The sequence below is a fragment of the Tasmannia lanceolata genome, unplaced genomic scaffold, assembly GCF_043159265.1.
Source record: "Tasmannia lanceolata isolate RefF3 unplaced genomic scaffold, GAP_Taslan_0.1 ptg000015l, whole genome shotgun sequence".
In the NCBI taxonomy this organism is placed as follows: domain Eukaryota; kingdom Viridiplantae; phylum Streptophyta; class Magnoliopsida; order Canellales; family Winteraceae; genus Tasmannia; species Tasmannia lanceolata.
In genome coordinates this window covers 30249234-30275783 of record NW_027518692.1, presented here as the reverse complement: position 1 = coordinate 30275783, position 26550 = coordinate 30249234, and the positions used below count along the sequence as shown (strand labels likewise).

Genomic DNA, 26550 nt, shown 5'->3' with positions numbered 1-26550 from the left:
GGAGATCGTGGGACTTATCCAATTATAGCATTCTTGGCCTATGCTATGCATAGTTGTAAAAAAATGAGCCAACCCTATCAGAACATATGCTGTAAAATTGTGAACCCCACGCTATACATGGGCTCTACCCCTACCCCATAAAAACATAAGGAAAATTGGTAGGGCCCACCTGAGGCATGGGTTTGAGTTGACTTGGTGCAACTGCCCTATCAAAACATAACCGAGCATCATGGGTAATTTGGTCATTTTAAAAGATAAATTTCATATATTTTCAGATGTAAGGACATTTTGGGCTTGTTAAGAGTAACAAAAATCTCGATGGGTAAATTGATGGCATGACCTAATTTGCTAAATCCACGCAAAAGTGATGACTCTATTTGCAAATTGTGGAACTAGAAGACTCGTTTTTGCAAATAAAGCAAAGTATAAGACTTCATTTGCAAAAAAAACCCTTTATTTAATAAGGGATTTGCTAGGCTCCCTATGATGAATTAAATAAATAAGACAAGATCTGTTAAATAGTGAGCCCATGTGGCTGTTCTCCATTGCAAAAGTCAGCTGCTAAATTGCTTTCCATGAAATTGCCTAGCAAATCCCCTTTCTTATGGTATTTGTTTTTTTCTTAATTTCACTCTGTGTAAATCTGCAAATCGGAAACTCCTTGTTTATTTTATTTTTCATATTTTTTTTATGGAAGGGAATTTAGTCAATGATGAGATGACTGCTAGAGATCAAAACCATGGCTATCAATCAAAGTGTACCCAATCACATGATGCCATACAAGCATGCAAAGGTAGATGAATGATTGCACAGTGGGTCCCCTTGAATGATCTGAACCGTTCATTTGACAGCTCTTGCTCTGTATCTCTTATGTCCTTACATCCAATAATTTATACTCAAAAACTACTCATTCAAAGGTGGGACCCACTCCACTGTGCCACACAGTATTACAACCAGGTCGCCCCCTAGTGAAGCATTCCAAATGCAGTTTTGTGTACAAGGGTGTCTCTCCCACCCTCAAAACCAAACACAAACATTCATAATTTCAAATATCTATCGTTACTTTGGGTACAACGTTTCCCTCTTCCCTCAACCATTCCTCACGTGTCCCAAAACTCCACTCAACGTATCCCCACCCCAAACGGCAAACACACCTAACGCCCTTTCTTTCTTTCCTTACAAAAGGCACCTCAAAACTACTATTTGGTTTCGAATCATACCTGCCATAACAACCTTGACAAATGGACCCCACCACCTCTAGCTCGCCATCACCGGACCGGCGATCACCGGCTCGGTTCAAGCCCACCCAACCGGTGGCGGACCGGATAGTCCGAGCACTCCGGCACCGACTCCGTCTCCTCCACCGATCGGACGCCGACTTCTATATCTTAGGTGCCACATGCAACGTTTACACCGTGACCTTATCGGACGCACCCTCATGTACATGCCCTGACCGCACAATTCCATGCAAGCACATACTCTTCGTCTTCCTCCGCGTTCTTGGGATCTCCGTTGATGACATTTGTCTTCGGAGGAAGACCCTCCGTCCATGTCAGCTTCGTCGCCTACTTGGCACCCCCATCTCGAACGAAACCCTAGCTGGGCCCCGGATTCGAGAGAGGTTCCACCAGCTCTTCTGGGAGTTTGGGCAGGCCCGATGTGCGCTTGCAAGTAGGGTAGAGGACTGTTCGACTTGTCCGGTTTGTTTGGAGGAGATGGGAAAGGAGGAGAGGGTGGTGGCTTGTGGGGTTTGTAGGAATTCGTTGCATGAGGAGTGTTTGCTTGCATGGAAAAGGAGTAGTGGAAGGAGGAGGGCGAGTTGCGTGATATGTCGAGCGAGGTGGAGGGAGAGGAAGGAACAAGAGGGGTACCTGAACCTTGCTGCTTATATTAGCGAGGACGAGGGCGAAATTGGAGGTCTGTGTGTTGCTTAGGTTCTGTTTCTTTTGATGTAAAATCCATAAAAACAAATTTTACACCCATTTTTACACTTAAAAATGAGCATAAAATTTGTTTTACGTCCATTTTTACATCGAAAGAAACAGAGCCTTGGGGTTTCATGGGATGTGGATTCATGTGGGGAGGAGGGAAAATGTTCATATATTTGTGAATATCTTACATTGTAAATTTTATAGAATGTACTAGTATCATTAGCCCAAGTATCCTTCTCGGCAAAGCTGTGAAGAGCCTGGGACCTTTAATAAGAAGAAAGCTTTCCTAGACATTTCTCTATACTGAATTACATGATAAAATATGTTTTCTTCTAGATTGCAGATATTTTAACTAAATAATAGAAAAATCTTTGAAAAGATTGAAATAACTTAAATTCAAAGGAAAATGTTTCTTAAACTATATCGGTAGCCTTCCATGATAAATGTTTTAAGGAAGAAAATTATATTTTCGCTGTGTCCCCTTCGGTTTTAATTTGGATTTCTAAAACCAAAAAGCTCTCAAAAGCTAATTAAAAAAGAAAAGACAAGCTGAGTTTGTGCAATTATTAAAGCATGGTAGTGTCAATATCAGTAAAAAGATATATTCCTCTAAACCTTCACCACTTCGCATGCGGTACATGTCTATGGTGATCGGACCATTCATATCGTGGGCAATGGGCAATGGATCAAAAATTGAATAGGGTGTTTTTTTTTTTTTTCTATTGTTGTGATGCTTTGAAAGTGTCTGAGTGTTTCATTCTTTTAGAAGGTGTAATTCAAATGTGAATTAAAGATGAGTGTCCATATGGGGACATATATTTGTTGTTGCTAGATCTTTTAGAGACAATTTTGTAGAGAAAATAAGATAATAAGTTTGGATTTAGTTTCTGCAGACAGTTTTTGCAGTTTTTGTTCTTGAATGTTGCAATTTTTGTCCCTAGAAGATTTCTATAGATTTTGTAGTGAAAATGTGAAACAACCAATTACTCCAAATGCTTAAGCTGTTAGAGCTGGTGATATTTAATCATTTACATTTCAGCATTCCCCCTCACGTATAGCCTCTCTTTTTTCTGGGTTAGTCGTACACGCGGCACATGTGGTCCCTCCTTTGGATTGGCTGTACACATAGATTTTTAATATCAAGTGGTTGTTGGCGTTTGAACTCAAGTCCTGCCGCGAGGCAATAGCTATGATACCATGTGAAACAACCATTTAGTCTAAAAGCTTAAGCTGTTAGGGTTGGTGTTATTTAATCATTTATATTTCAACAGAAAATACCTACATATCTTCAACGGAAAGCTTAAGCTGACCGAAATTATCTCCTTAAGCTATGAAGTGTACAGCCGAGTAATCAAGCCGGAAGAAGCAAAAGTCCAAACTATCGATCGAAAAGTGGCCAAGACTCATGAGGTATGATCTATCCATGGACTTGCTAGCTTCTGTAAAAGATTTGTGAAATTGCTCCATACCATATGTTTTTTTTATCACGGATTGTTTAAAGTTAGAAACTTTTTAATGAAAACTTCAAGCTCGAAAGTCTTTAAAGAATATCAAGGTGTGCCTCGTTAGTGCACCTTGTTTAGCCCTACTCAACTTCAAGAAGTTGTTTGAGCTTGATTGTGATTGCTCTCATATGAATAGCAAGGTTGTCTTAAGCTACAACTTTGAGGCGTGTATGATATTTTAACGAATTATCTTGGAGGTGAATTATATTCGTGGTTCTCCTTGCACCAAAATGGTGGGGGCGAACATTGTCTTAAGGAAAGCGACAACGCGCCTTAAAGCATCTCAACTTTTCATCTTTCATCATCTCCGCTATGAACAACATTTTCTCCAAACTCAAGCCTAATGTAAAGGAAACTTGTGAAGTTTTGAAGAAAACTAATCATAAGACATACACCCAAATTTGCGTGTTGGAGACATCTTTAACATCAAGCATCTAGGAATATGAAAGCGGCAGATGAATCAGCAAATGAGTGGTTTGCAATTATATCGGTCCCATTGCTTATTTGATTTAATTTTTTAAAAATATTGCATGTATGGGTGGGCGTATATGTATTTAAAGGATTAGGAGTGCTAAAGTGAAGGACGCTTTTCAAAACGCATAGCCCACAAAGGTTCCCCCACCCAACAATTCTTCCAACGGTTTAGATCTATATTGCCGCAGGCATTCATAAAAGGGATAATTACATTTACACACCCCTCTAGTTTCTGACACATCCACTTCAACCCCTATAGTTTAAAAAGTGACAAAGACATCCCCTCTAGTTTCGTTTTATTTAAGGTTTGCCCCCTCAGCTAAAGGTTCGTCCATAGATTGAAGGGTTAGGATGATCCGATGGAGTTGATTTTTTGGGCACGCCTTATCTATGTCAGTACCCATCAAATGAACGCTTTGGATCATCCAAATAATGTGGGCCCATACCCGAATCCAAAGACTACCAAACGCTTTGGATTCGGGTATGGGCCCACATTATTTGGATGATCTAAAGCGTTCATTTGATGGGTCCTGACATAGATAGGGCGTGCCCAAAAAATCAGCTCCATCGGATCATCCTAACCCTTCAATCTATGGATGAACCTTCAGCTGAAGAGGCAAATCTTAAACAAAACGAAACTAGAGGGGATGTCTTTGTCACTTTTTAAACTATAGGGTTTGAAGTGGATGTGTCAGAGACTAGAGGGGGTGTAAATGTAATTATCCCTTCATAAAATGAATAATTAGGGCCGGGCCCCATTATATTATTTGGGGAAAGGGCAATGATATTTTCACCTCCCCTGTAGTACGCATTCGCCCCACTGTTACCGTGATTTGACGTCAAAAAGGCGTTAAAGTTGCGCGCACTGTTCACGTTATATTTCTATTCTGGCGGGGACCGAATAAACGAAAATTCGCAAGCACAAAAGCAAAGTTTTTTCGATGCCATGTATAAGGCGGTAGAAATTGATATTCCCACCCGGCTTTATAAACCTGAAACTGCATGCCCTTCTCTTCCTCTCTTCCATTTCAAATCGGTTGGTTGAGAATGCTTCTCTTCATTTGAATTCCTTAGAATTTGGGAGTCTAGGGTTTGGTTAATTTGTGATTCTAGGGTTTGTTTTTTCTAGAGGTTTAGTAATTTGTGATTCCAGGGTGTGGGTTTTCTAGGGTTTGGTAATTTGGGATTCTAGGGTTTGGGTTTTCTTCCTAGAATTTTACTTCATGGAGGAGATAGAAAAATCCAAAGGAGAGTCCGAATCGAATCCCGGAGATTTCGAAGGAGGAGGGGAAGAAGGCGATCTGTCGAGTTCTTATCTTGATCTCACTAGCTTCCAGCTCCATGATCTCGAAGAAATCGAGCTCCCTCTTACCTTAATCGAGTTGGATTTAACAGCAAATCGACTATCAGTGTTGGATCCTCGCATCGGCCTTCTCTCAAAGCTTAAAAAGCTCTGCTTGCGGCAGAATTTCTTTGATGATGCTGGTGTCGATCCCATTTCTCACTGGATCGCGATTTCGGGTCTTGATGTAATGAATCTCATCCCCACCTTACTCTTATTATTTTTATGTGCAATTTCAGATTTTGAGAATGCAGTTGTTTTTTCTTGATTTAATTTGTCCTACTTAGAAGCATGTTTGTTTTTATGGTGGTCAGGTAACAATTCTATTAGGAAATGAGTGGAATTTGTTTTCGTTTACTTTAAAATCATGCCTTATTTTGATGTTCAATTCAAGCATATGGAGTTGCAATTTTATTAGACAAGCAAAGTTTGTTTGTATTTTGGGCTGTGTCCCATCCATGAGGGGCTCACTAGTTGAACAGTTTTGATCATGTGGACATGTCACATGTACCAGATAATAGGCAATAAGCAACGGAAAAAAAAAGGTGTCTAACAACATATGCTTTCCCAAGACAGTTCATTCTTGTAAGGCTATGTTGTCATTGGATTCAAGGACAAAATGCATTCCAATTTTTCTGTCTTAACTTCCCTTTGTAAAAGGATATTCTGAGAATTATTTTGTTGAAGCTTTTGAATATCATCCACAGAATAATATACAGTCTTCCCTTGACTAATTTGTAGCATCTATTGCAGCATTCAGCCTTAATTTTTTAGTGGTTATAACTTCTCAGAATATTCCAATCTTTACCATGAAAATTTATTAAACATCAACCATGAGGATCCAGTGGGAATCCAGCTTCCTACAAAGATATAAAAAGCCCCCTCTTTCCCTCCACCCTTTGGATCGCTACCCATCTATCACCCAATTCCCAAAACATCTCCTCAGCTAAGAGATCTGATCTTTATGACTTTTTCCACCTGGTTTATTTATCACCAAAGGCTGCAAGTTATGTACCAATAGCTAGCACTTCACAAGAAGTCCTATAGGTATCAAGTGGTTATATTATAATATTCATTTCCTTGTCAAGTTATATCTTTGTAGAGAAAATAAATTAGGGATTAGATACATGAGTATAATGGGCATTTTCTGTCGAGGTAGAGGATATCACCCTAGGTATCAGGTGGCATTTAGTTCTTATAATCAATATTGTTGGGGATAAGCGAAATTGGTATTGTTCTTTGATAAGCCTCCCGTAATAATCCATACCAGCTGCAACGTAAGCACATCTTGAATGGGGTATTGAAGACCATTAAGATACTGTGATACCAATTGGTTATATTTTCAACAATATCATATCTTATTATCAATTGATAAAATTCCTCCGTACACTCCTATCTCCTTGTAAAAGATTTTGGCGTCCACCCAATCTTCATTTCCGATCAAGCTTCAAAAGCCTCAAGTATTTTATAGTCATAATATTCCAAAAATGGTTGTAACCCCACATCCACTTCGCTCTTCTTATATAGGTCGAGTTTTACATTGAAAAGTGAAATAACTCCTAGTCAAATTTTCAAATCTTGGAAGAATAAGACACAGGAAATGTAGAAAATACAAACGTGAAGAAATGAAAGATGGGGGCACCTTTTTTGACTTGGAAATGACTAAAATGCCCTCCACAACCTTTTGTGGTACCATTCCACTCCTCTCCTTAGCCCTTTGTCTTGGATTTTGACACAAAATTGATAAAGAACACTCCTTTCTTGCTTGGGTGTTAATATCAATATTTGTAGCTGCATCATGCTCAATCCACATAGGCCTCACCCTGAGACCCTATAGAGTCACCCTCGGGCACACGAACCCCACCATTGGGCACTCCTGTGCCATCCCTATCCCTCTTGGCCTCTTGCCATTTTAGGATCACTCTACCAGAAGGTTTCTCATATCTTTTATGTTTGCTTCTTTGGTACTGATACATTCAATAATCAAACTCTTAGGGAATGAGGGACTTAGTCAGAAAGCTACCCCACATTTTATCTCTTGGCCCTTCAACCATATTATGATCCTATGGTCCGACTGCCTAACACTACAAAGGACCATGTCCAACTTCCCATCCGGTACTTCTGAGTCTATCGGAATCACGATTTTCCTGGCACGTGCCAATCCATCGTCTGACGGTCATTGCTTTTCCTCAAGCTATTGGATAATCCTAATTTTGCTTACATAATTAGTATCGTTTGTCCTATGATGTCTTCTCCTTCTAGTTTCATTAAAAAAAAATAGTATTGTATGTCCTTTGATTAGCCTTCTCCTTCTAGTTTCATTTTGGTATTGTTATGCCCAAACTTGGGGGTTCCAATTCTTAGATCTTCTTGGTTTGAGTTAAGTGGTATTAGACCCCAATTGGTGTTTCCAATGGTTGATGTCAGTTCCTGATTGATGTTGGGTTTAAGGGGATGAGGCAACCACTCGTGCCCATCTGGGCTCTGACTAAGTGCCTCTCAATTGGCCAATTAACCCATATGATGCCCTCATCCTTTGGCTTATCATGGCTCTCCACCGCACCACGGCACGCTTGTGCGCCTACCACAGGAAGCCAATCGATCTCCCTATGAAACCCCCACCTGATAACGTTGACGCCCTCACGACACTGAGAAATCTTCTTCACTCAGCTCCACAATAGAAAATGACTCGATACTGTTGAGAATAGTTCTCTCCGGATTAATGCTTTGACAATCTGGCCCCTCCTGAGCAACCTTTTCCCTATGAGACCACGCAGCCCCCAAACTCTGTAAATTACTGCCTTCTGGTCAGCTCCCCTGGAGTTATCCGAATCTCCATTTTGATTCTCTCCAATGGTTTGGCTTCACATCAACACCAGCTCCTCATTTGGGCTTACCTCTATGCAGCGCTCCCTAGCAGTATTTTCCTGTGAACTCCATCAAAACGTGAGGATAGAGCATCCCAAATTGAACTTTTTCAACTAATCCTCTGGTTTTTCTTTAGCTTCTCCAAGCTTAGAGCGGTCTTCCAAAATATAACTATTGCTCAACTTTGCTCTAACCCATACATTCTCTGCACATTTTTCTTTGGCATTTGTTGATGGAGAAGGAGACAAGTTGTGAGAGATGAGAAAGAGAGATTGAGAAAAGGGAGAGTCAATAATAATTACCGATTACCACCTCTCACATAATACGATATATATATATATATATATATATATATATATATATATATATATATATATATATATATATAATTTGGGTTATACAAGATGATAAAGACTAAATTACCCTTCAACACTCTCCCTCAAGCTGGAGTGTATGTTTCATACAACTCCAGCTTGTTACAAATGTCACTCAACTTGGACTTTCCCAATGGTTTGGTGAACACATCAGCTAGTTGATCTCCAGATCAAGTGAACACAGTACAGATCTCTCCCTTTCGGAGCTTCTCACGAATGAAATAACAATCCACTTCAATATGCTTCATCTTCTCATGGAAGATTAGATTTGAGGCGATATGAATAGCTGCTCTATTGTCACATTACTAGGATGAAAGAGATGAGGAAGGAACACCAATCTCAGACAGAAGTGACCTCAACGAGGCCAAATATGCACATGTGTGAGTTATAGCTCGGTACTCTGCCTTTGCACTAGATCTAGCCACCACATCTTGTTTCTTACCAACAAACGTACAGTACCCTATGTTCGACCTTCTATCTGCTGGAGATCTTGCCCAATCCGCATCAGTGAATGTTTCCAAATTCACATGATCATGTTTCCTGAAGAACAAGCCTTTCCCCGGAGCGCTCTTTAAGTACCTAATTATTTGAATTTGGAAGAACTGCTCCCCAATGGAAGAAATGTGTAGAACCCATAAACTGACAAACCACTCTCACTGCATAGGAGATATCAGGACAAGCCACAGTCAAGTAGATCAGCTTGCCAACAAGTTCCTATATCTTCCTAGGTCTTCCAACAACTCTCCTTGATCAGGATAGAGTTTCACATTGGGTTCATAGGAACCTCAGCAGGCTTCGTTTCCAAGGACCCTGTCTCTTTTAATATATCCCGCACATGCTTCCTCTGAGACAAGGAAAGACCACTCTGAGAGTACGCTACCGCCACTTCCAGAAAGCACTTGAAATGTCTTAGGTCTTTGGTGCAAAACTCTGTCTGAAGGAACTCTTTCGGCTTATGTATGCCTGTCTTGTCATTCCCCGAAATGACAATGTTGTCCGCATACGCTATCAAGAAGATATATCCAGCATCAAAATGTGAACTGAACACTGAGTGATCAGCATCACACTACTTCATACCAAAGCGCATAAACTTCGTTAGCAGATTTTTTTTATTTTAACTAGATTTGCATTTTAGAACGACAAAGAAGACCTCTTTTCCATGTATTTGTGGGGCCTAATCTGGTGCTCATGAATGCCTCTTTTTTTTGAATGGTGCTCATGAATGCCTTAAACGTGCAAATTTTATAATTGTTTTTTCATGATTTTGTAGCTATAATAATTTTACTTTCGTATGCTTATTTTGCATGTTTTGCATGTCTATGTTGTTGCCCTGAAAATTTGTCTCTGTTAGTTGCTGTAATTAGATTGAACTTTAGTCTCTTTCCTAGCCTAGGAGTTCCTAGATAACGACCTGCTGCATGTCCTTGTAGGATTCCCTAGATTAGGTCCATCCTGCATTAGATATTGTTGGAAGTGAAGATCAATTGATGTGGCGATATCATAATGGTCTTCGATACTCCATTTGTGATGTGCTTACGTTGCAGTCGTTCTGGACTGCTACGGAGGCTTATCAAAGAGAGATATCGATGAAAAACACCATTAAAGAAAATCATTTAGGGCTAGAACAAAAATATTTGATAAGCGTGGACCTTTGGGATAAAATGAGGAATTTAATTGTATAAACCAATTGCGGATAAATCAAAATTCTGGTTTCAACCAGACAACCAGCCATGGCATTGCAAGAACAACTATTTCCAAATATTTTGAATATAAAATACTTAAAGCTTTTAAAGCGTGATTGTACGTGAAGTTTGGGTGAACTCCGTTTCTTTTTCTTCAATATCTTGGGTAGTACTAACTTTTCTTTCTTATAGTATTGTTTATCTATTGATTATCCTTCTCTTTCTAGTTTCTTTTTGGTATATTTATACCCAAACTTGGGTTTCCAATTCTTAGATCTCCTTTGTTTACGTCAAGTGGGAAACCACTTCCAAAGATGTTTCCTAAATCTCGGTTGACTTATAGGAGTCCACCCAAAAGGGTCAAGAAAAAGAGGACAAAGATGGGGGCACCCTTTTTGCCTTTTATATGACCAAAATACCCTCCAAAACCTTTGTAGTACCATTTCACTCCTCCCCTTACATTTTGTCCAAAATACACTTATGCTTTTGAGGCAAAATTGATAAAGAACACACCCTTTATGCCTGCATTTTAATATCAATATTTTAAGCTCATTAAAAAAAAAACAAAAAACAATATTTTAAGCTGCATCACATTCTGATTTAAAGGATTCCTTCCAGAAAGTGATACATGAAGCTTTATGTCAAAAAAAAAAAAAAAAAGGGAAACTCATTGCTAAACAGGCATCCTGTGAATCCTCTCACGATGCCTATATTTTTTATCCCACTTATATTAAATATTCTTTTTTATTAAACTATGATTACGCACAATAATGACCATGATAATCGATTGTATCCCTTTTCCTGTATTTTCCCTCTAACCTGTTTTTTTTTGGCAGGAGCTAGTACTCAGAGATAATAAACTTACAAGAATACCTGATGTCAGCATTTTCAAGAGCCTTCTGGTATTTGACGTATCTTTCAATGAGATACCTTCCTTGAATGGTTTGTCAAAGGTCACAAGCACAGTCCAGGAGCTCTATGTTTCTAAGAATGAAGTCACCAAGATGGAGGAGCTTGATCACTTACATGAACTACGAATTCTTGAACTTGGTTCAAACCGGTTACGGGTAACTATTTGAACATCACATTAATGGCCTGCAATGCAAAATCAACAGCTATTTAGGAAAGAACTTCTATGAATTTTTTTGTGTGAAAATTATATTTCTAAAATGCTTGTATGGTTACAACTGGTTAGTGTTTCAATAAATCCAAAAACATAAATTGGTGCTCCTCAGGAGTTTTTTTTTTTTTTTTTTGAAAAATTGTTTGGAAAAATAAATTAACTTCATAAATCCTCAGGAGTATTTAAAAACATTCATTTTGATATTTCAGGTGATGGAGAGTTTGGAGAACTTGACAAACTTACAAGAACTGTGGCTGGGACGAAATCGAATCCGAACAGTGAACCTGTGTGGATTGAAATGCATCAAGAAATTAAGCTTACAGAGCAACCGTTTAACTTCTATGATAGGATTTGAAGTATGAAGCTGTTGAGCTTGAAAACATAAGCCATGTCTGGCTGCCAGGATATTTTTTTCATGATAAATTAGTGTCTCCATGTGGTAAGAGATGGGTAGGAGGAGAGATTTGAGAGGGCACAATCGAGATGAGGGTGATAAGTGGTTAAAAATCAGGAAAAAGTCGATCCTATTTTGAGTAGAGTTTTTTGTTTCCTGATTTTTAGCCACTTCTCATCACTTGGAGACACTAGTTTTCTGTTTTTTGTTTCCTGATTTTTAGCCACTTCACCCTGATCTCCATTTGGAGACACTTATCATGAAAAAAAATCATGGTAGCCAAACGTGCCCATAGTGAGCCTCTAAGTTAAGCACTCTAAATTGGCTAACATTGTGAATAACATGCTTTTTCCAGGATTGTGTTGCCCTAGAAGAACTATATTTGAGCCATAATGGCATTATGAAGATGGAAGGGTTATCATGCTTAGTAAATCTTCGTGTCTTGGATATTTCTTCAAATAAAATAACGTCTGTGAATGATATCGAGAATCTGATAAGGTGTGATGCTATGAATTTATGTCCATTAGATCTTATTACTAGGTCTTCTGTTTTCATGTGACTGGTACTGTGCCTGTGCAATGCAGATTGGAGGACCTATGGCTCAACGACAACCAAATAGCTTCATTGGATGGCCTCGATTTGGCAGTTGCGGGTGCAAGGGAGAAGCTCACGACCATCTACCTTGAGCGCAACCCATGTGTATGGTTCTCAACTTATAAAAAAGTTTTGTTAACTCAATGTTCAAAAATCCATTTGAATCATAATTTCTCCAAGCCAACCTGTGTTGGCCTGGCTCTTAATACTGAGTCCAATTATTGAGTTGGCTTATCTTTTGTATGGATGGTGAATTTTTTATTGACTTGACAATTGAGATTGAGAAATAGGAAGACCAATTTCCAAGTCTGTGTTTTTCAACGTTGGGTTCACTTACAACTAACTCGGGCCTGGCTAGGTTGAACTGGGTCCAATTCTATGTCCTTGTTATCTCTAAATCCTTAATTAGAACCAGTTATTGTGAATTTTCGTGTCTTCTTGCAGTTTGATTTTTTGGAGTTTCTTTTTGTCTTTCACTTGGGCAATGTATCACCCTGTTTCCATCACTTTATTTATTACTTTTTTGAATGGAAACTTTTTCATGTGAACTTGTAATTCCTCACTACTGCTCCCATCATTATGTCTCATTTGCCCCTTGTAATCTTTTTGGGGCCTCAAAATTAATTATTGAAAAAAATCCATGGAAAAATATTGAGGGTCTAGTTGGGTTGAAATTTTCGTGGAAACCAAGGAAATTTTTTTATTTTATATAATATTTCCCACAGAAAATGACGTGGCCAAATGCAAAACTCATTTTCCTTATGGTTCACTTTTCTGTGAGCAGTCGTTGGGAAGCATACAAAATATGTGAATGTTTATTGCTTATCTAACCTAGTTCTTTATTGACTTCAGTTTAGTTTAATCTGCCGGCAAACTTCATTCTTTTCTTCTTTATTGACTTCAGTTTAGTTTAATCCGCCATCAAATCCACAACCACTATGTGGCTTGTGTGTATGCGAATTATATGGTTTTAAAAGGGTTCGGTTCAACTCTGCTGAAATGTTGCTTTCCTAAGTTACTGAACTCAGTACTATATCAACAATATTTTGAATGTTTAGTTGCAAAACTGTTTGCCTGTATTTTTCTATCTGCAGCTTTATCATACCATGATTTAATGGAACCATGTTACAAAATTCCAAGTCATGTAGTGAAGTACTTGACCAAGCAATTGGCTAATTTCTTTTTTGTCAAGTTTTATCATGGATTATTTTAGCGTTGAGAAGCTAATAAGTCCAATGTCATTGTCAAAATTATATCAAATGCTTTTGGTCCTAGATTGCATTCTCCCAACTGACTGGAGTAGGAACTTTTCTTTCTCTGCAGGCAAAACAACCAAATTATGCAACCATTCTGCGGGAAATCTTTCCAAATCTCCAGCAGATTGATTCCGAATGGTTTTCATGAGAACCCTTCATACACATCGTCATTGAGGAAGAAGGGGATGCTAACCCCTAAAGGTAACCTGGCGTCTATGACAAGTGGGTAAATATGCATTTCTTTCTTGCATCACTTAAGCTTTTCTATGCAATCGTACAAAACTACAAATTCTAGTTGTTTCTTCCTCCATCTTCATAGTTCATAGCCTCTTTTTTTTTAAAGATAGTTCATAGCCTTTTCATTCACTGAAATCTTGTTTGTATCTGTTTTGATAATGTGCATTCTGATTAGTTGGAAAACAAGCAGGTGTCATCCAATTATTTTGATTTTCATAAAATGTTAGTGGCTATTTGGTGATATACGAAAGCAATGGTTGTTGATTGTGAAAACCATGAGCACTTTTTAGTCAGGTTCTAAGAATCGGGTATTGTTTGGTTATCTACGAATCTGTAGACAAAAAAAATCTCATGACAAGTCTCCTGCATTTTGGTTGGCATGTGAACGAGTGAGAATAGCAATACACCTTCATCCCAACTTTCCCAAATCTTCCAATAGCCACTGACTTTTCTTTTCTATTCTCTTCTCTTCTCTTCTTTCCTCGTTAGGTCTCAATAGCCACTGCATATTGGAAGATTTGTCAAAACAAGAGTAGTTGGTTTTGAAAATCAACGAGGTTTTAAAGGGGCAAAAAAAGTCTAGTCCTGCTCAGTTGATAGTATTGTGGGAATGAAAATCTCCCTAACATAATATGGGGCAGCTTTCCTTGTTTCGTCTGGGTCCCATCAGGTACCCAATAATATGAGTGGACGACCTGTGGTTGCCCTCCTGCTGAGAATACTAATGTGGGTCTTGTTTTAGACGCAAAACCTCTTTTCAAACCCAGGCAATGTTTTTTTTTGTTTTTGTTGCATGGTAAATAAAACCGGGCAATGTTTTTGGTGCGTAGGAAAAGCCTCTTGAAAGCATTTGGTATTTTTTGGTTTGCTTTACAGCTGATCCTGCATACTTTCTAAGAGTCTAAAACATGATTTTTCAGGTGGAAGGCGACTGCATTACCAGGGGAATGAACTGCATTGTCAGCGCACACACACATAAAAGCCATGAAATTTTGTTTTCTTCTCCCATCCATATTTCTACTCGACCTCGGACTCTTGTAGTGCTAACTGATTTGTTTTCCTAACTGTTGTTCCTATGTTTCCCCATGTAAAACATGGTGTCTTGTAGGGGTGTTGTAGTCTCTGGCATCAGTTAAACTCCACCTGAGATGCAACTCAGCCATGATTATACACAAAACTTTAGACAACCAAAGGTGTTGAACGTGTCACAAATATCTCCAACATTTTAATCATTTACCACGATAATCTCGTGCGATATTTTTTATTTTATACTGTTTTCTTGAATTATTTATTTTTATATATTTAAAATATATTTTTTTTATCATTTTCCCTATATAAACCTGAAAAAAAAAATCCCACGTTTATCTCTTACCGAGAAATTCCCAAAAAAAGAAGAAGCACATTTTAATTTTGCAGTTTACAAGTATGAAGTTTCATCGGTTTCATCATCAACTCTCATCCATACATACTGAAGGGGGCGAACTTCAAGAGATGGAAACAAGACCTAGATATTGTTCTAGGAATCATGAATTTTGAATTGGCACTTAGGGAGGACAAGTACCATAAACCAAGAGAGTATTGCATTCGTGATATCAAGGCCAGATATGAAAAAAGGATGAGGGCAGTTGCATGTGTCATGCAGAGGTCTATGCGTGAGGCCATCAAGGATGATATTCCAGAGTGTAATAAGGCCAAGGATTTTCTGGATGTCCTGGGGTAGAAATTTATTGAACATGAGAAAACAGAGACTGATACACATGAATACCCTAAAGAGCATGAAATATGATGAAAATGATAGTGTGCATGAACGCATCTTGCAGTTGATAGACGTGGGGTCTAAACTGAGACAACGAGTCATTTATTGTGCATCTAGCTTTAAATTCACTCTACTTAAAAGTTCCGACAACTAAGGGGCCGTTTGGATATGCGGATTTTAGAATCTTGGATTTCCTCAAAATCGTAGTTGGAAGACGAGAGAAGGAGACCAGCCGTCGTTTTCTGTTTTCAAGCCTTTTTTCCGTCAGCAAGAGAGCAGGAGATCATTCCATGTTTCCATGTTTTAGAAATCTCATAATCTGGGAGAGATTTCTTAAAGGTGGATTTCTTACTTAAAATTCAAGAAATGCTGCCAGAACAACATACAACAGCTTGATCATGAACTCTCTTCTACACTGTTTTCAAACTAAAACCGGGATTCAAAAATCTGCGCATCCAAACAGCCCCTAAAAGTTATCTATAAATGAATTGAGGGAAAAGTGGAAGATAGATGGGTTCAGGAGGAGGATGGACTCAAGTGAGAAAGAAGTGAAAGTGGACACCTGCTACACAATGGGTAATTAAAGGAATTCTCTCTCTTTTTTTGAATAGCTACAAGTTAAGGAGTTCTTTTCATAAAGGAAAACTGAAATTCAAGAAGTCTTCCCAGTAGAAGCTGCCTAAGACTGAGGAAAGTAATCAAAATTTTCTTTTACAAAAAGGGGCATAGAAAGATGGAGTGTAAGTATCTTGCCTAGCTCGAAAAGAAAAACAAAACCACTGGCATGTCCCCTCTTTCTTCTTTTTCTTCCTTTTCTCCTTCCTGCTAGTTTATATTTTTATTTTTATTAAATAGACAATTTATTAAAGATTGGTTGGGACAAGTTTTCCCCCAAAGTATAAGATCTGGATCACTGATACAAAAAGACCCTTAAAGGGCTTACAAGGAACTAACAACCAACATTTCCTCCCTTAGAACTCCTGCTTTTGCTAATCTATCCGCCTCCTCATTGGCCGATCTCCTTCGATGTTCGATCTTAGGACCCAACGACCTTCTTAAATCAAGTGCTTCCGCTATTAGATCTTGTAATCGCCAGGGTCCCTTTGAGCAGCCCAATGCCCAAGCCATTGCATTTGTCGAATCTCCCTTAACAATTAATGGTCGTTGATTGTCCTTCCTGCTAGTTAAAACCGGTTCGATTTATTTGAACTCTTCTCTCTTTCATCTTCCTTCTCACAAGAACGTTTTCGAGTTTTCTTCTAACACGGATGAGAAAAGAGTGTCTTTCGAAAGAAGACCCTATTCTTTTATACAAAACTTAAGTAGGATATAAATCGCATGAATCGTAGGATTTACAATAATCGTACAATTCAATCGAAAATCACAAGATTCGTATAAATTTAGATTGGATCATGGGATTCAAATCGAAATCCATAAGATTTGATTTGAATGGTAAGTTTAATCGTAAATCATAAGATTTTCAAAACAATGATTGTTAGGAATCTACCTATATTATTTGCTAGTTGCAATTTTGCAAGACAGAATATTATATTAAAATTAGACATTATTAGCCATCGTATGATAAAAGATCACTGAGGATAAAAGCTCAGGGTCTTTGCAGGCCAAGTGGGAGAATATTAAGATAAAGTTTATCCTAGGGTGGCCTTGGAGAGATTTAGGCCGTTTATCTGTTGTGAGCCAAGTCCAATTGATGGTCCCTACTGTTTGAAATGATAAACAAGGTGATAAGCACCTTTCATGAAATGTAAGTAGGAGGGACCTTTGAGATGGAGAGAGATGTGATGGGTATCTCATCTCAAAAGTCATAACACTCTTAGGTCCCTGTTCGGGCATGATGAAAACACAAGCTCAAGCTCTCTCTCTCTCTCTCTCTCCCCAACAACAGTCAACCTCATGCATCTACATGGCAGGTAAACTGACGGCAAAAGCATTCAAATAACACAGCCAAGGGGAGGCAATTCTGATTGGTCAATAAAAACGCATTCTAATGCAATTCCTTTTTTGTTTTTCCTTAGATTAGCCAATTTATTCTGAAAGGTAAAAAAGGTATTTACTTATTTAGGGGCAAGGGATCCAATCCAGAACAAATTTTGCTCTAAAATCGTATTTTCTCAAAGTTGATTGCCCAAAATCCTTAGATTACATGATCCTTGTGCCAAAGAACATAACATCAAGAAGCCAGTTACTGATTGCGCTACAAGAGGTTAAAACGAGAGGTTGCGCAAAAAAAAAAAAAAAGCATCTAGATTACGGTAGAAATTATAAGCATTCAAGATTTTCGTGACATTTAAGAAGCCGGAAAAATGAATTTTCAAGGCAAGAGTAGAGAGGAGGTTGAGGTCTGCCCTCAGCGTGCTATAATTGGTGTACTCACTTGTTGTATCTCATAAGATCCACATTAATAGTGCTAACAAAGAGTAGTAAGTATGATATTAGGATGAAATTGAAGGGTTATGAAATAGAAATATGCCAATTGAAGGGTTCTGAACTAAAGATATTCAATGGAATGAGAAGATAATATGAAGAAGTGTTTGGTGCAAACTTCTGGTAGTGGCATTGGAGCAGCCAGACGAACACTCTTGATTCACTACACATATATACATACATACATGGACCTATAGAGCATCTTTGGACACCTCTAAAAATTATTTGCATTTAATCTTGTATTCAAATGATTCTGAAGCTAAATATGATTATTTGAAAAACAATTATAATAATTTCAGAAATGATACAGCTAGTTAAGCCACTCAAAACAATTAAAATATTAAAAACTGTTTTGTTAATGACAAATACGAAAAAATGTTATAGTTAGTTAATGGCTTTGGCAGATAAAATTAAATTAAAAAAATATTACTTGAAAATAAGGACCAATTTTTTTTTTTTTGAAAATCAAATAAGGACCGATTTTGGTGGCATCCAAAGAGGCCCCAAATGTATCTTCGAAATGGCAAATGATAGGAAACATAAGTTCATGTTTTCACATAATCTTTTATTCATTCACCATACTTGTAAATCAATTCCCAGACACCTCCACCTATGGCCATGAACATCATAGAGATTTGGCTGAACATCTGTTTCTCTACTCAAATCCAAGACGATGGGGACTTGGATTCAACTACCTCAAACAAAACAGATTCACCTATCTCAACATAATGCATGCAAAAGAGCAACAATTAATCTGAAAGATTCCAGCAAATAGTTCAGTGGGGAACAAAGTACTCATAGTTATACATACCAAGTTCATTTCAAATATATGAAGTGGATGCATTAACAAGTACAGTGAAGGTGAAGAACAAAGTACCCATAGTTACACACACCAAGTTCATTCAAATGTAAGAACTGGATGCCGCGAAATAGTACAGTGAGGAACAAAGTACCAATAGTTACACACTGATTTATATATTCATCGCAACATTAACATGCACCCAAATACCAGCCGTTCAGAGTATTGGCATATAGAGTATAGACTTGTGATTCTGAAGGCTAGATAATATTCAAAATATTAAGGCAAATAATGAGATCATGCTCGTTTGAATCTTACCTGACCAGACATCTTGAAGACTCGAACTGGAATGGAACAGCAACAACTTTAACTGAAACATACTCCTTTCTCCCCCATAATCGATGGATTTCACATGTTAATTACAAGGGTACCCCAGCTGAACAGCACCTCAGCGTCCCCTTTCAAACCCAATGCGAGTTCTGCCAGACCCTCCATCGTAGCCATCTCTCATAGAAGACCCGGCACTAGCTTTCATGGTCCCTCCACTCCCTACCTTTTCCATTGCCTTCTTACCCTTCTTCACCTCTGTTAAGAACAGGTCCAAACCAAAAGGATCTGCCTCTTCAGCCGGCTTCTCAAACTCTACCGGGCGGTCTCTTGGGCCCGCCCTCTCTGAGACACCCGCAAATGCTTTATCAGGCTTGAACCGGTCCGTCTTCAGAACCTTCTCGAGTTGCTCGTCAGCACCTCCATACATATCAGCATCTGCATCTTTCTTAGGCCTATAAAGGCTAGACAATGTAGATTGTGCAGTAAAAAGACCCTTGTCGTATATATTGTACTGATCATCTGTACCAAACCCAGACTCCATTCCTTTCTCCTGGTTGAACAACCTTTGATCATACATGACTTCACCCCGCCCTGAGCCTACACTAGCCATTCCCAGTGCAACCTTCTCGGTAATATCGCGATCTCTATCCCTTGTAAGCTTACTCTTCTTCCCCATTGCAGCATCCTTGGCATCTAACCTCCTCTCTCTCTCCCTCTCTCGACGCCGCTCCTCGCGAATTTTTTCACGCTGCAACCGTTCTTCTCTTTCCTCTTTTGTCTCCCTCGGAATCTCTTTCTCCTTCTCCTTCACTCTTTCGTAATCTCCTCTCATTTCACCAGCATCAATCATGTTTTTCTCTGAATGAACAGGAGGACCAGGAGGCGGGGCACCGCCAGTTCTCTCTGACCGTGCCTTTTGTGCCAAAGCCCGCAACTCTTGCTCCTTTTTCTCCTTCTCCTTCAACAATACCTCTCTCTGAACCTTCGACCTCATAGTGACAGCCTCTCTGGCCTTCTGCTCTGCAACATACAACGCCTCCGAGAGCTTGGCGAAGTTGTCATTAATCTGAACTTCTTGAAGACCCCTTCCATCAGCAGCGAGACGCTTATCAAGCGGGATAGTGTAACCTTTCGGGTTCTTCCAATTCGAAATACATGGTGGGATTTTCCAGTCTTGTTGGTCTTTCACCGTTACAGGGCGAGGTGGGGAGTGCATAACTGGCACTGGAGGGGACCCAGATGCTTTGGGGACCCGCTTATGTTTAAACTTTGGTGGCTCAAGTGGGTCTACAGGCATCTCCACCATCCGTATAATCCTCTCCTTTGCTCCTGAATTGAAGGCTGCCGACTGCTGAGACGGTTTATACTTGATAAACTTGGAATCAGATGACTGTGTTGGAACATTCTTTGGTTGTGCTGCGCTCAATCTAACATTAACTATTTTCTCCAAAGCAGCTTTTGTACTAAGGGTTGTCTCCTCAATCTCTTTCTCTACCTCTTCAGATTTTTCCTCTTCTTTGGTTAGGATTTTCGGAATGAGGTCTCGGTGTTGGGAGTAAACAATCTTCGAAGCATTCTCATCCTGCTTGACAATCGCATCAAAGGCAACATTGCCGTGGGAATCAACAGTGAGTGGGAGGATTTTCGACCCAAGTTTTTCGTCTTTTCTACCCATGCCGAGGGGATATTGAGCAACATGGATTTCGGGGAATGCACCACCATCCCCAAAATCCTCAGGCTTTCGAGGGACGAAGCCTGCACGCTTCCCATAAGGAGGTATTGTATTGACTCTTACAGTGGAAGAACGTTCAGGTTCGGAGGAATTGAAACGGTCTTTAAACCAAGCGTCCTTCGAGTGGTCATAGAAGGAAGATGACACCGATTTCGGCGCAGGGAGGAGCTCCTTGAGGGCTGCCATGGTGAGATCAATAGGGGAAATTGAAACCCTAATTCCAAATCGCAAACTCGTTATCTGAGAAAAGTAAAAGAAAGATAAACAATCAATTGAAGCCAAAAAGATTCAACAATTTCAAATTAGTTATACAAACAAAATAAATAAATAAATAAATAAAAGGAAATTGAAACCCTAGTTCCAAATTGCAAACTCGATGACCAAAGAAAAGTGAAAGCAAGATAAACAATCAATTTGCGCCAAAAATTTTAAGTCGAGATAAATAGGGGAAATTGAAACCCTAATTCCAAATCGCAAACTTGATGCTCTAAGAAACATTAAAAAAAAACCAAATTAAAGATTTGGGTATGAGAAAACAATGAAATTAGGGAAATAAAATCAATCCGTAGGGAGGGAAACAAAAGGAAAAGGAGCAAACCCTAACCCTAGATCAAGAGACGAAGATAAAACGGGGTGAATAGATGGAAATAATTGGAAAGAACGACGAATGAAAAATCGCGTACCTGATGATGAAAGATGGTATTTGGAATTCGACTTCTAAGGTCGAGAGCCTTCGATCCTCGATCGATCTAAGAATGCCCTCTGCGGAGACAGATACTCTAGTGTTAGGGTTCGTGACGAGGGAAGAATTTATATTTTTCAGGGGTGAAAGTAGGGCCGATTTTTTTTGGAATTCGGACCCGACCCGACCCGACCCAAGTTGCACCCTAATTTATTTAGGACTCATCTCATCTTGTGGAGGCTGTTTCACCTCCTTTGGGAGTCTCAACAAAGTGGTTTGCATAAAAATCAGCCTTTCAGATTTTTTTGAAGGGCTGACTGAGATCAGTGTCACTAAGAAAACACATTTTTAATCTCAACCGTTGGTAAAAGAGTGAGAGCAGGGTGCAACTTGGGTCAGGCTCAACCCGAACCGGACAGGTTAAACCCGATTTGGGCTTGAGTTGGGTTGGCATTTCCTCGGGTTGGTTGGATTGAGTTAGGGCTGGGAAGAGCCAACCATTTAATTTCGGTTAGGTTAGGATTGATGCCTTGGCAATCCCACCCGAACCCGAGCCTATCTCTATCCTCTAATTTTATCGTGAGCTTTTAGGGGTTAAGTTTTTTCATGTATTTTTCTTTTTTGGCCTTGGGTGAACCCGAACCCAACCCGATATTGGAAGAAAAGAAAAAAAGGTTAGATACTTAGATGTGTCAGATTAGGGTTGTGAAATTTAGAGACAGGCGGGGTTAGGGTTGACCATTCTCAGCCCGAGGCTCGGGTTGTGTTAGGGTTGAGGGAATGCTATCTCGGGTTGGGCTAGGGTTGGCCTCAGCCTGATCCAACCAGACCCAAGTTGCACCCCCGAGTGAAAGGCTACGCAGAGGTGAAAAAATCTCCATCTTGGGGTTGAATTCTTAAAAAGCTATCATCATCTATGTTTAGAAAAGTCTGATTTTTTAGTTCATTCTTTCTGTAATGTAGAGGGAATTATTATGATTATGGTTAGAGTGATATTATCATATAGATTGAAGGTCCCTCGCAAGTAAAAATTGAAAAGGGTTGATTTAAGTCATCTTTTTTGTGTGTAAAAAAGGAAGACATTTTAAAATAAATTTCCTCTACAAACTTTTCCAAGAAATTCCAGGGTTTTAGTTCATAAGGCTCGGTTTCATCCTACTTAGAAGTTAGAATGGATATATAAAATTACTCCGGAAAATCATACCTTTTGTTGTAACTTTTACAGGCCTATTTGGCAACCATGAAAAAATATTCCCTGGAATATTAGTGGGATTGTTGTGAAAGATGGGCGGCGGGAGTAAATTTTAATACACAACCTATCCATGACAATTGACAAGCTCAGATAAATATATAGTAAAATATGTCAAACCTACCCCTTCCTATGCCATGTCACACATTGTGATTTGTTCAGTTTCACTCTCAATTTGCAGCGGCCCTTATTAGCAGCACTCTATGTTTTAATGGGTGGGGTCCACATTCTCTACAAAGCCCACTTGCATAGTGAGGGGCCCACCATTTTGCCTCATGTTCTAATGAGTGGGGCCCGCCACAAGCCCACACAGGATTCTACTTGTAATTGTGTGAGGGTCATTCCATTGGCCCATCCAAAGTGGGCCCCACCCATACGGCAGAGATCGTAATAGGACTACCAACTTTGATCCTTGTTCATACGGCAGAGAATGCCCAGGAATAGGGCTGGCAACGGGGCGGGTCGGGGCCGGATGTTGGGGTCCCCTACCCCTTCCCCTTTGCGGGGAATTTCCCCCCTCCCCTTCCCCTCCCCTCTGCGGGGATGGTGGGGAATCCCCCTCGCCTCCCTGCGGGGAATATCTAATCCCCTTCCCCTCCCAGCATCCTTCGGGGACAAAATCCCCGCCCCACCCCGCTCCAACATCACCCCCTCTTTAGTCATTGATACACTGATGATGGGTGTCCCTAATCAACTTGATGCAATTTCAATATATAAAAATGTTATAAACTAACATACTTGTAGACGAAGAAGATATATTTCTTACTCTTCAGAAGATAGGAAAATCCCTTGAAGTACTGACTTGACTCTTGAGTGCCCTCGCAGCAGTCGCACCAACAGGCGTTATAAACCCAAATAGATGCCTGAGCAATGTTCAGAGGCTTGGGAATCACCAAAATGCAAAAAGTGAATTGTGTCCCTAACCTGAGCAATGTTTCTTTCGTGGGAAGGAATTAAGGAAACCCTAAGTCCCTAACCAAAATAAAAATGCAATTTATTATTTTATTTTCGCCACCGATGTTGGCACTACGATTTTTTGATAAAGGCATACACTCAGCTTGTCTTTATTATTTCAACATCTGTCAAAAGGTTATTATAGTTCCCAAAATGCTCTCAGAAGCTAATTAAAAGGAAAAGACAAGCTAAGTTTATGTTTGGGGGAATCTTGTAGCCGATCCACAGAGTTTCTAGTAGTTTTCCTAAAAAAAAAACACTTAAAAATATACAAAAAATGGCATTGATTAACGGGGCGGGGCGGGGCGGGGACAACTACATCCCCTTCCCCTTCCCCTTCCCCTTCCCCTATCAAATCGGGGAATCCTCGCCCCAAACGAGGTGGGGCGGGGCGGATCCCCTCTTTTTCGGGTGAAATTGCCAGCCCTACCCAGGAATTGCAGAGCTTACAAAAAGGAACCCCAACTGCCTTCTAGAATGTTCCATATAAACCAAGCCAAATGTCCCCGATCTCAATCCAACGGCTAAAATTCTCCCAAACCTTCAAGACAGAGAACCATCATTTTTTAATAAAACCTAATCTTCTTCACTACCCAATCTCGCAGAATTCCATTTCTGCTTTACTGTATATATATTTTTCCTGGCTGTATTTTTTCTCGATTTCTTCATTTTGAAGGAAAACTAGGATTTTAGGGCTTATTGGTTCTGTTTTTCTTTTCCATTTTCTTCTACTAAGTTAGGGTTTAAGATCTTTGAAAGTTCTATAATTTCTAGTTGCCAATTTGCAATTTTATTTATCTTATTGCTGATTAAGAGTACAATTTTGGAATTAGTGTATATCTGAGAGGAGTAGATTTCTATTTTGAAAGTTATTGAAGAATAATCTTAGCTTAGATTAGGTTGGAAGTCACTAAAACAGATGATACATGTTGCAGCTCTGTTTGGATGGCAAGAAATTTGTGGAAAAGTATGGAAAGGAAAAATATTTCTTAAATTCGTAATTTTTATTGCACTTGAAGATAAATGGAACCAACCATATTCAAATTTTATTTATAAAGACTCATAATTTATGATAATATCCGTCCAAATTAACCTAAATCATATCATCTCCATCTAAACCGTCGAAATTCCGTCAGAAATGTTTTTCTTGCCACCCAAACAGGGCCTAACTTACTCATCCAACCTATTTTCAATTTATAGAGAAAGGTGGGAATAAGATCCTCCTCCAAGGTGGTAACAATGTTGGGGTCTTTCTTTTTTGTAAATTGATTTTGTTTGACACTGTTAGTAGGAATATATAGTTCCAGTGAGTTGAATTGGGCATGCAGGAAACTGCTATTTATTAACATGTTTGAGATTTCTTCTGAGCAAATTCTGCCAATTTTTCATATCTTTTATTCAGTATTGAAGTCGCAGTGTTTAAAAACTCCTTGACTCGACAAGGAACTCCCCCGAGTCGACTCCTTTTTGCATTGGCCGCGTTCCGCGTTGCACCACATCTGCATTCCGTATTTTGTCCTACAGAGTCAATAAACTCTTTCGACTCTCCCGAGTTATGACGGCGTCAGCCGTGTTCTTGGCCGCGTCCGCGCCGAGTCAACAAGGATTTTCCTTAGCCGCGTTCCGCATCACATCCGCATTTTTAAACACCGATTGAAGTTGAAAAGAATTTTTCAGACTACTTGGTTGAAAAGAAGGAAACAACACTGCTGCTGCTTTCTGTGGCTTGTTTTATTATGTTTATAAAGTCTCCGTTTCAATTGAATTTTACAGACTACATGGCATCTAGAAGTGCTTCTCCCGGTTGCCCACTGTGATTGTCTGTTCGTTTTAGATTTTGAAAATTTATATTGAGTAGAGAAGTGATTATTGGACTCTGAATTGTGTTTATTCAGATTGTGAGCCCAAAACCTAAGATTTGCTGATAAGATCGCTTTAACTAATGTTTTGGTGTGATGGATCCAAATCTAGATTGGTGGTGGTACATAGACACAAAATGTGGGATCATTTTAGTGTTTTAAGAGGTAGGAATAAATAAAAGACAAGGGTATTTTGGTCAATTTATAAGATAGGGGTATTTTAGTTATTTTATAAAATGAGGATATTTTAGTAATTTTCATAAAGGGGTACTTTGGTCATTATAATGCGACAGTTTATTTGGTCATCTTCAATGAGATATGGGTACTTTGGTTTTTTTTTTATAAAATAGAGGGCTTTACGATTTTTTACTTATAAAATGACCAAAATATCCTTACACGTGAAAAGACAAAAATTACCTCATGTAGAAACCTTACTTTTAATTTGGATGATGATAAAGAGTAGTCCCTTTTTCGCCCTCCCGGCTCTTTGACGGATTTTGGGTCCGGCCTCATCACAACGTGGAGTTAAATTTTGGGTCCCACATGATGCATGGGTTTCAGTGGGGTTGATGGGAACCACGCTATCAAAACACGGTGTAAATTGGTGGTACCCACCCTATCTACGGATTTGGCCGGGGATGGTGGACCCACTCACGGGTGTAAAATTCTTGGACCCACCATATGCATACGTTTGCGTAGGGATGGTGGGCACTACGATATCAAAACTTGGAAGTGTAAAATGAAGGCCCATCATCTTACCCCCATGCATACCATCATGGGTGGGGGCCATCATTTTTTACTTCAAGTTTTGATACAGTAGGGCCCACCCTTTTATACCCATGAGCCATAATTTATCAAAAAGAAAGTGTTGTAAAATGACAGGCTCATCAACGTGGATAATCAACGCCGTAAAAAAATGGAAATGAAGAGAATAAGAAGGAAAAACAAGGAAGAATCTACGCCG

At 39.3% G+C, this 26550-nt stretch overlaps 3 protein-coding genes across 5 annotated transcripts; 2 read left to right on the top strand and 1 right to left on the bottom strand.

Moving 5' to 3' along the window:
• The first annotated feature begins 1197 nt into the window (after positions 1-1197).
• Positions 1198-2216, top strand: LOC143846997 (SWIM zinc finger family protein / mitogen-activated protein kinase kinase kinase (MAPKKK)-like protein). The gene has a single exon (XM_077355640.1). The coding sequence runs from the start codon at positions 1242-1244 to the stop codon at positions 1932-1934; it is 693 nt and encodes a 230-aa protein (XP_077211755.1). The 5' UTR covers positions 1198-1241; the 3' UTR covers positions 1935-2216.
• A 2594-nt stretch (positions 2217-4810) lies between these two features.
• On the top strand, positions 4811-14992 carry LOC143846291 (protein phosphatase 1 regulatory inhibitor subunit PPP1R7 homolog). 3 transcript variants are annotated; one of them, XM_077354722.1, is made up of 7 exons: positions 4811-5439; positions 11013-11243; positions 11509-11655; positions 12049-12191; positions 12278-12392; positions 13611-13744; positions 14701-14992. In XM_077354722.1, exons 1-6 carry the CDS (start codon positions 5134-5136, stop codon positions 13689-13691), a joined length of 1023 nt encoding a protein of 340 aa, XP_077210837.1. In that variant the 5' UTR covers positions 4811-5133; the 3' UTR covers positions 13692-13744; positions 14701-14992. The 3 variants fall into 3 exon arrangements, with proteins under 3 accessions (XP_077210837.1, XP_077210839.1, XP_077210838.1); XM_077354724.1 differs by having other exon boundaries at positions 13611-13765; XM_077354723.1 differs by having other exon boundaries at positions 13611-13769.
• A 3787-nt stretch (positions 14993-18779) lies between these two features.
• SKIP (chromatin protein family) lies at positions 18780-21682 on the bottom strand. The gene is made up of 2 exons (XM_077354721.1): positions 21526-21682; positions 18780-21082 (listed from the first exon to the last, which is right to left on the bottom strand). Exon 2 carries the CDS (start codon positions 21026-21028, stop codon positions 19229-19231), a length of 1800 nt encoding a protein of 599 aa, XP_077210836.1. The 5' UTR covers positions 21029-21082; positions 21526-21682; the 3' UTR covers positions 18780-19228.
• Between the last annotated feature and the right edge of the window lie 4868 nt (positions 21683-26550).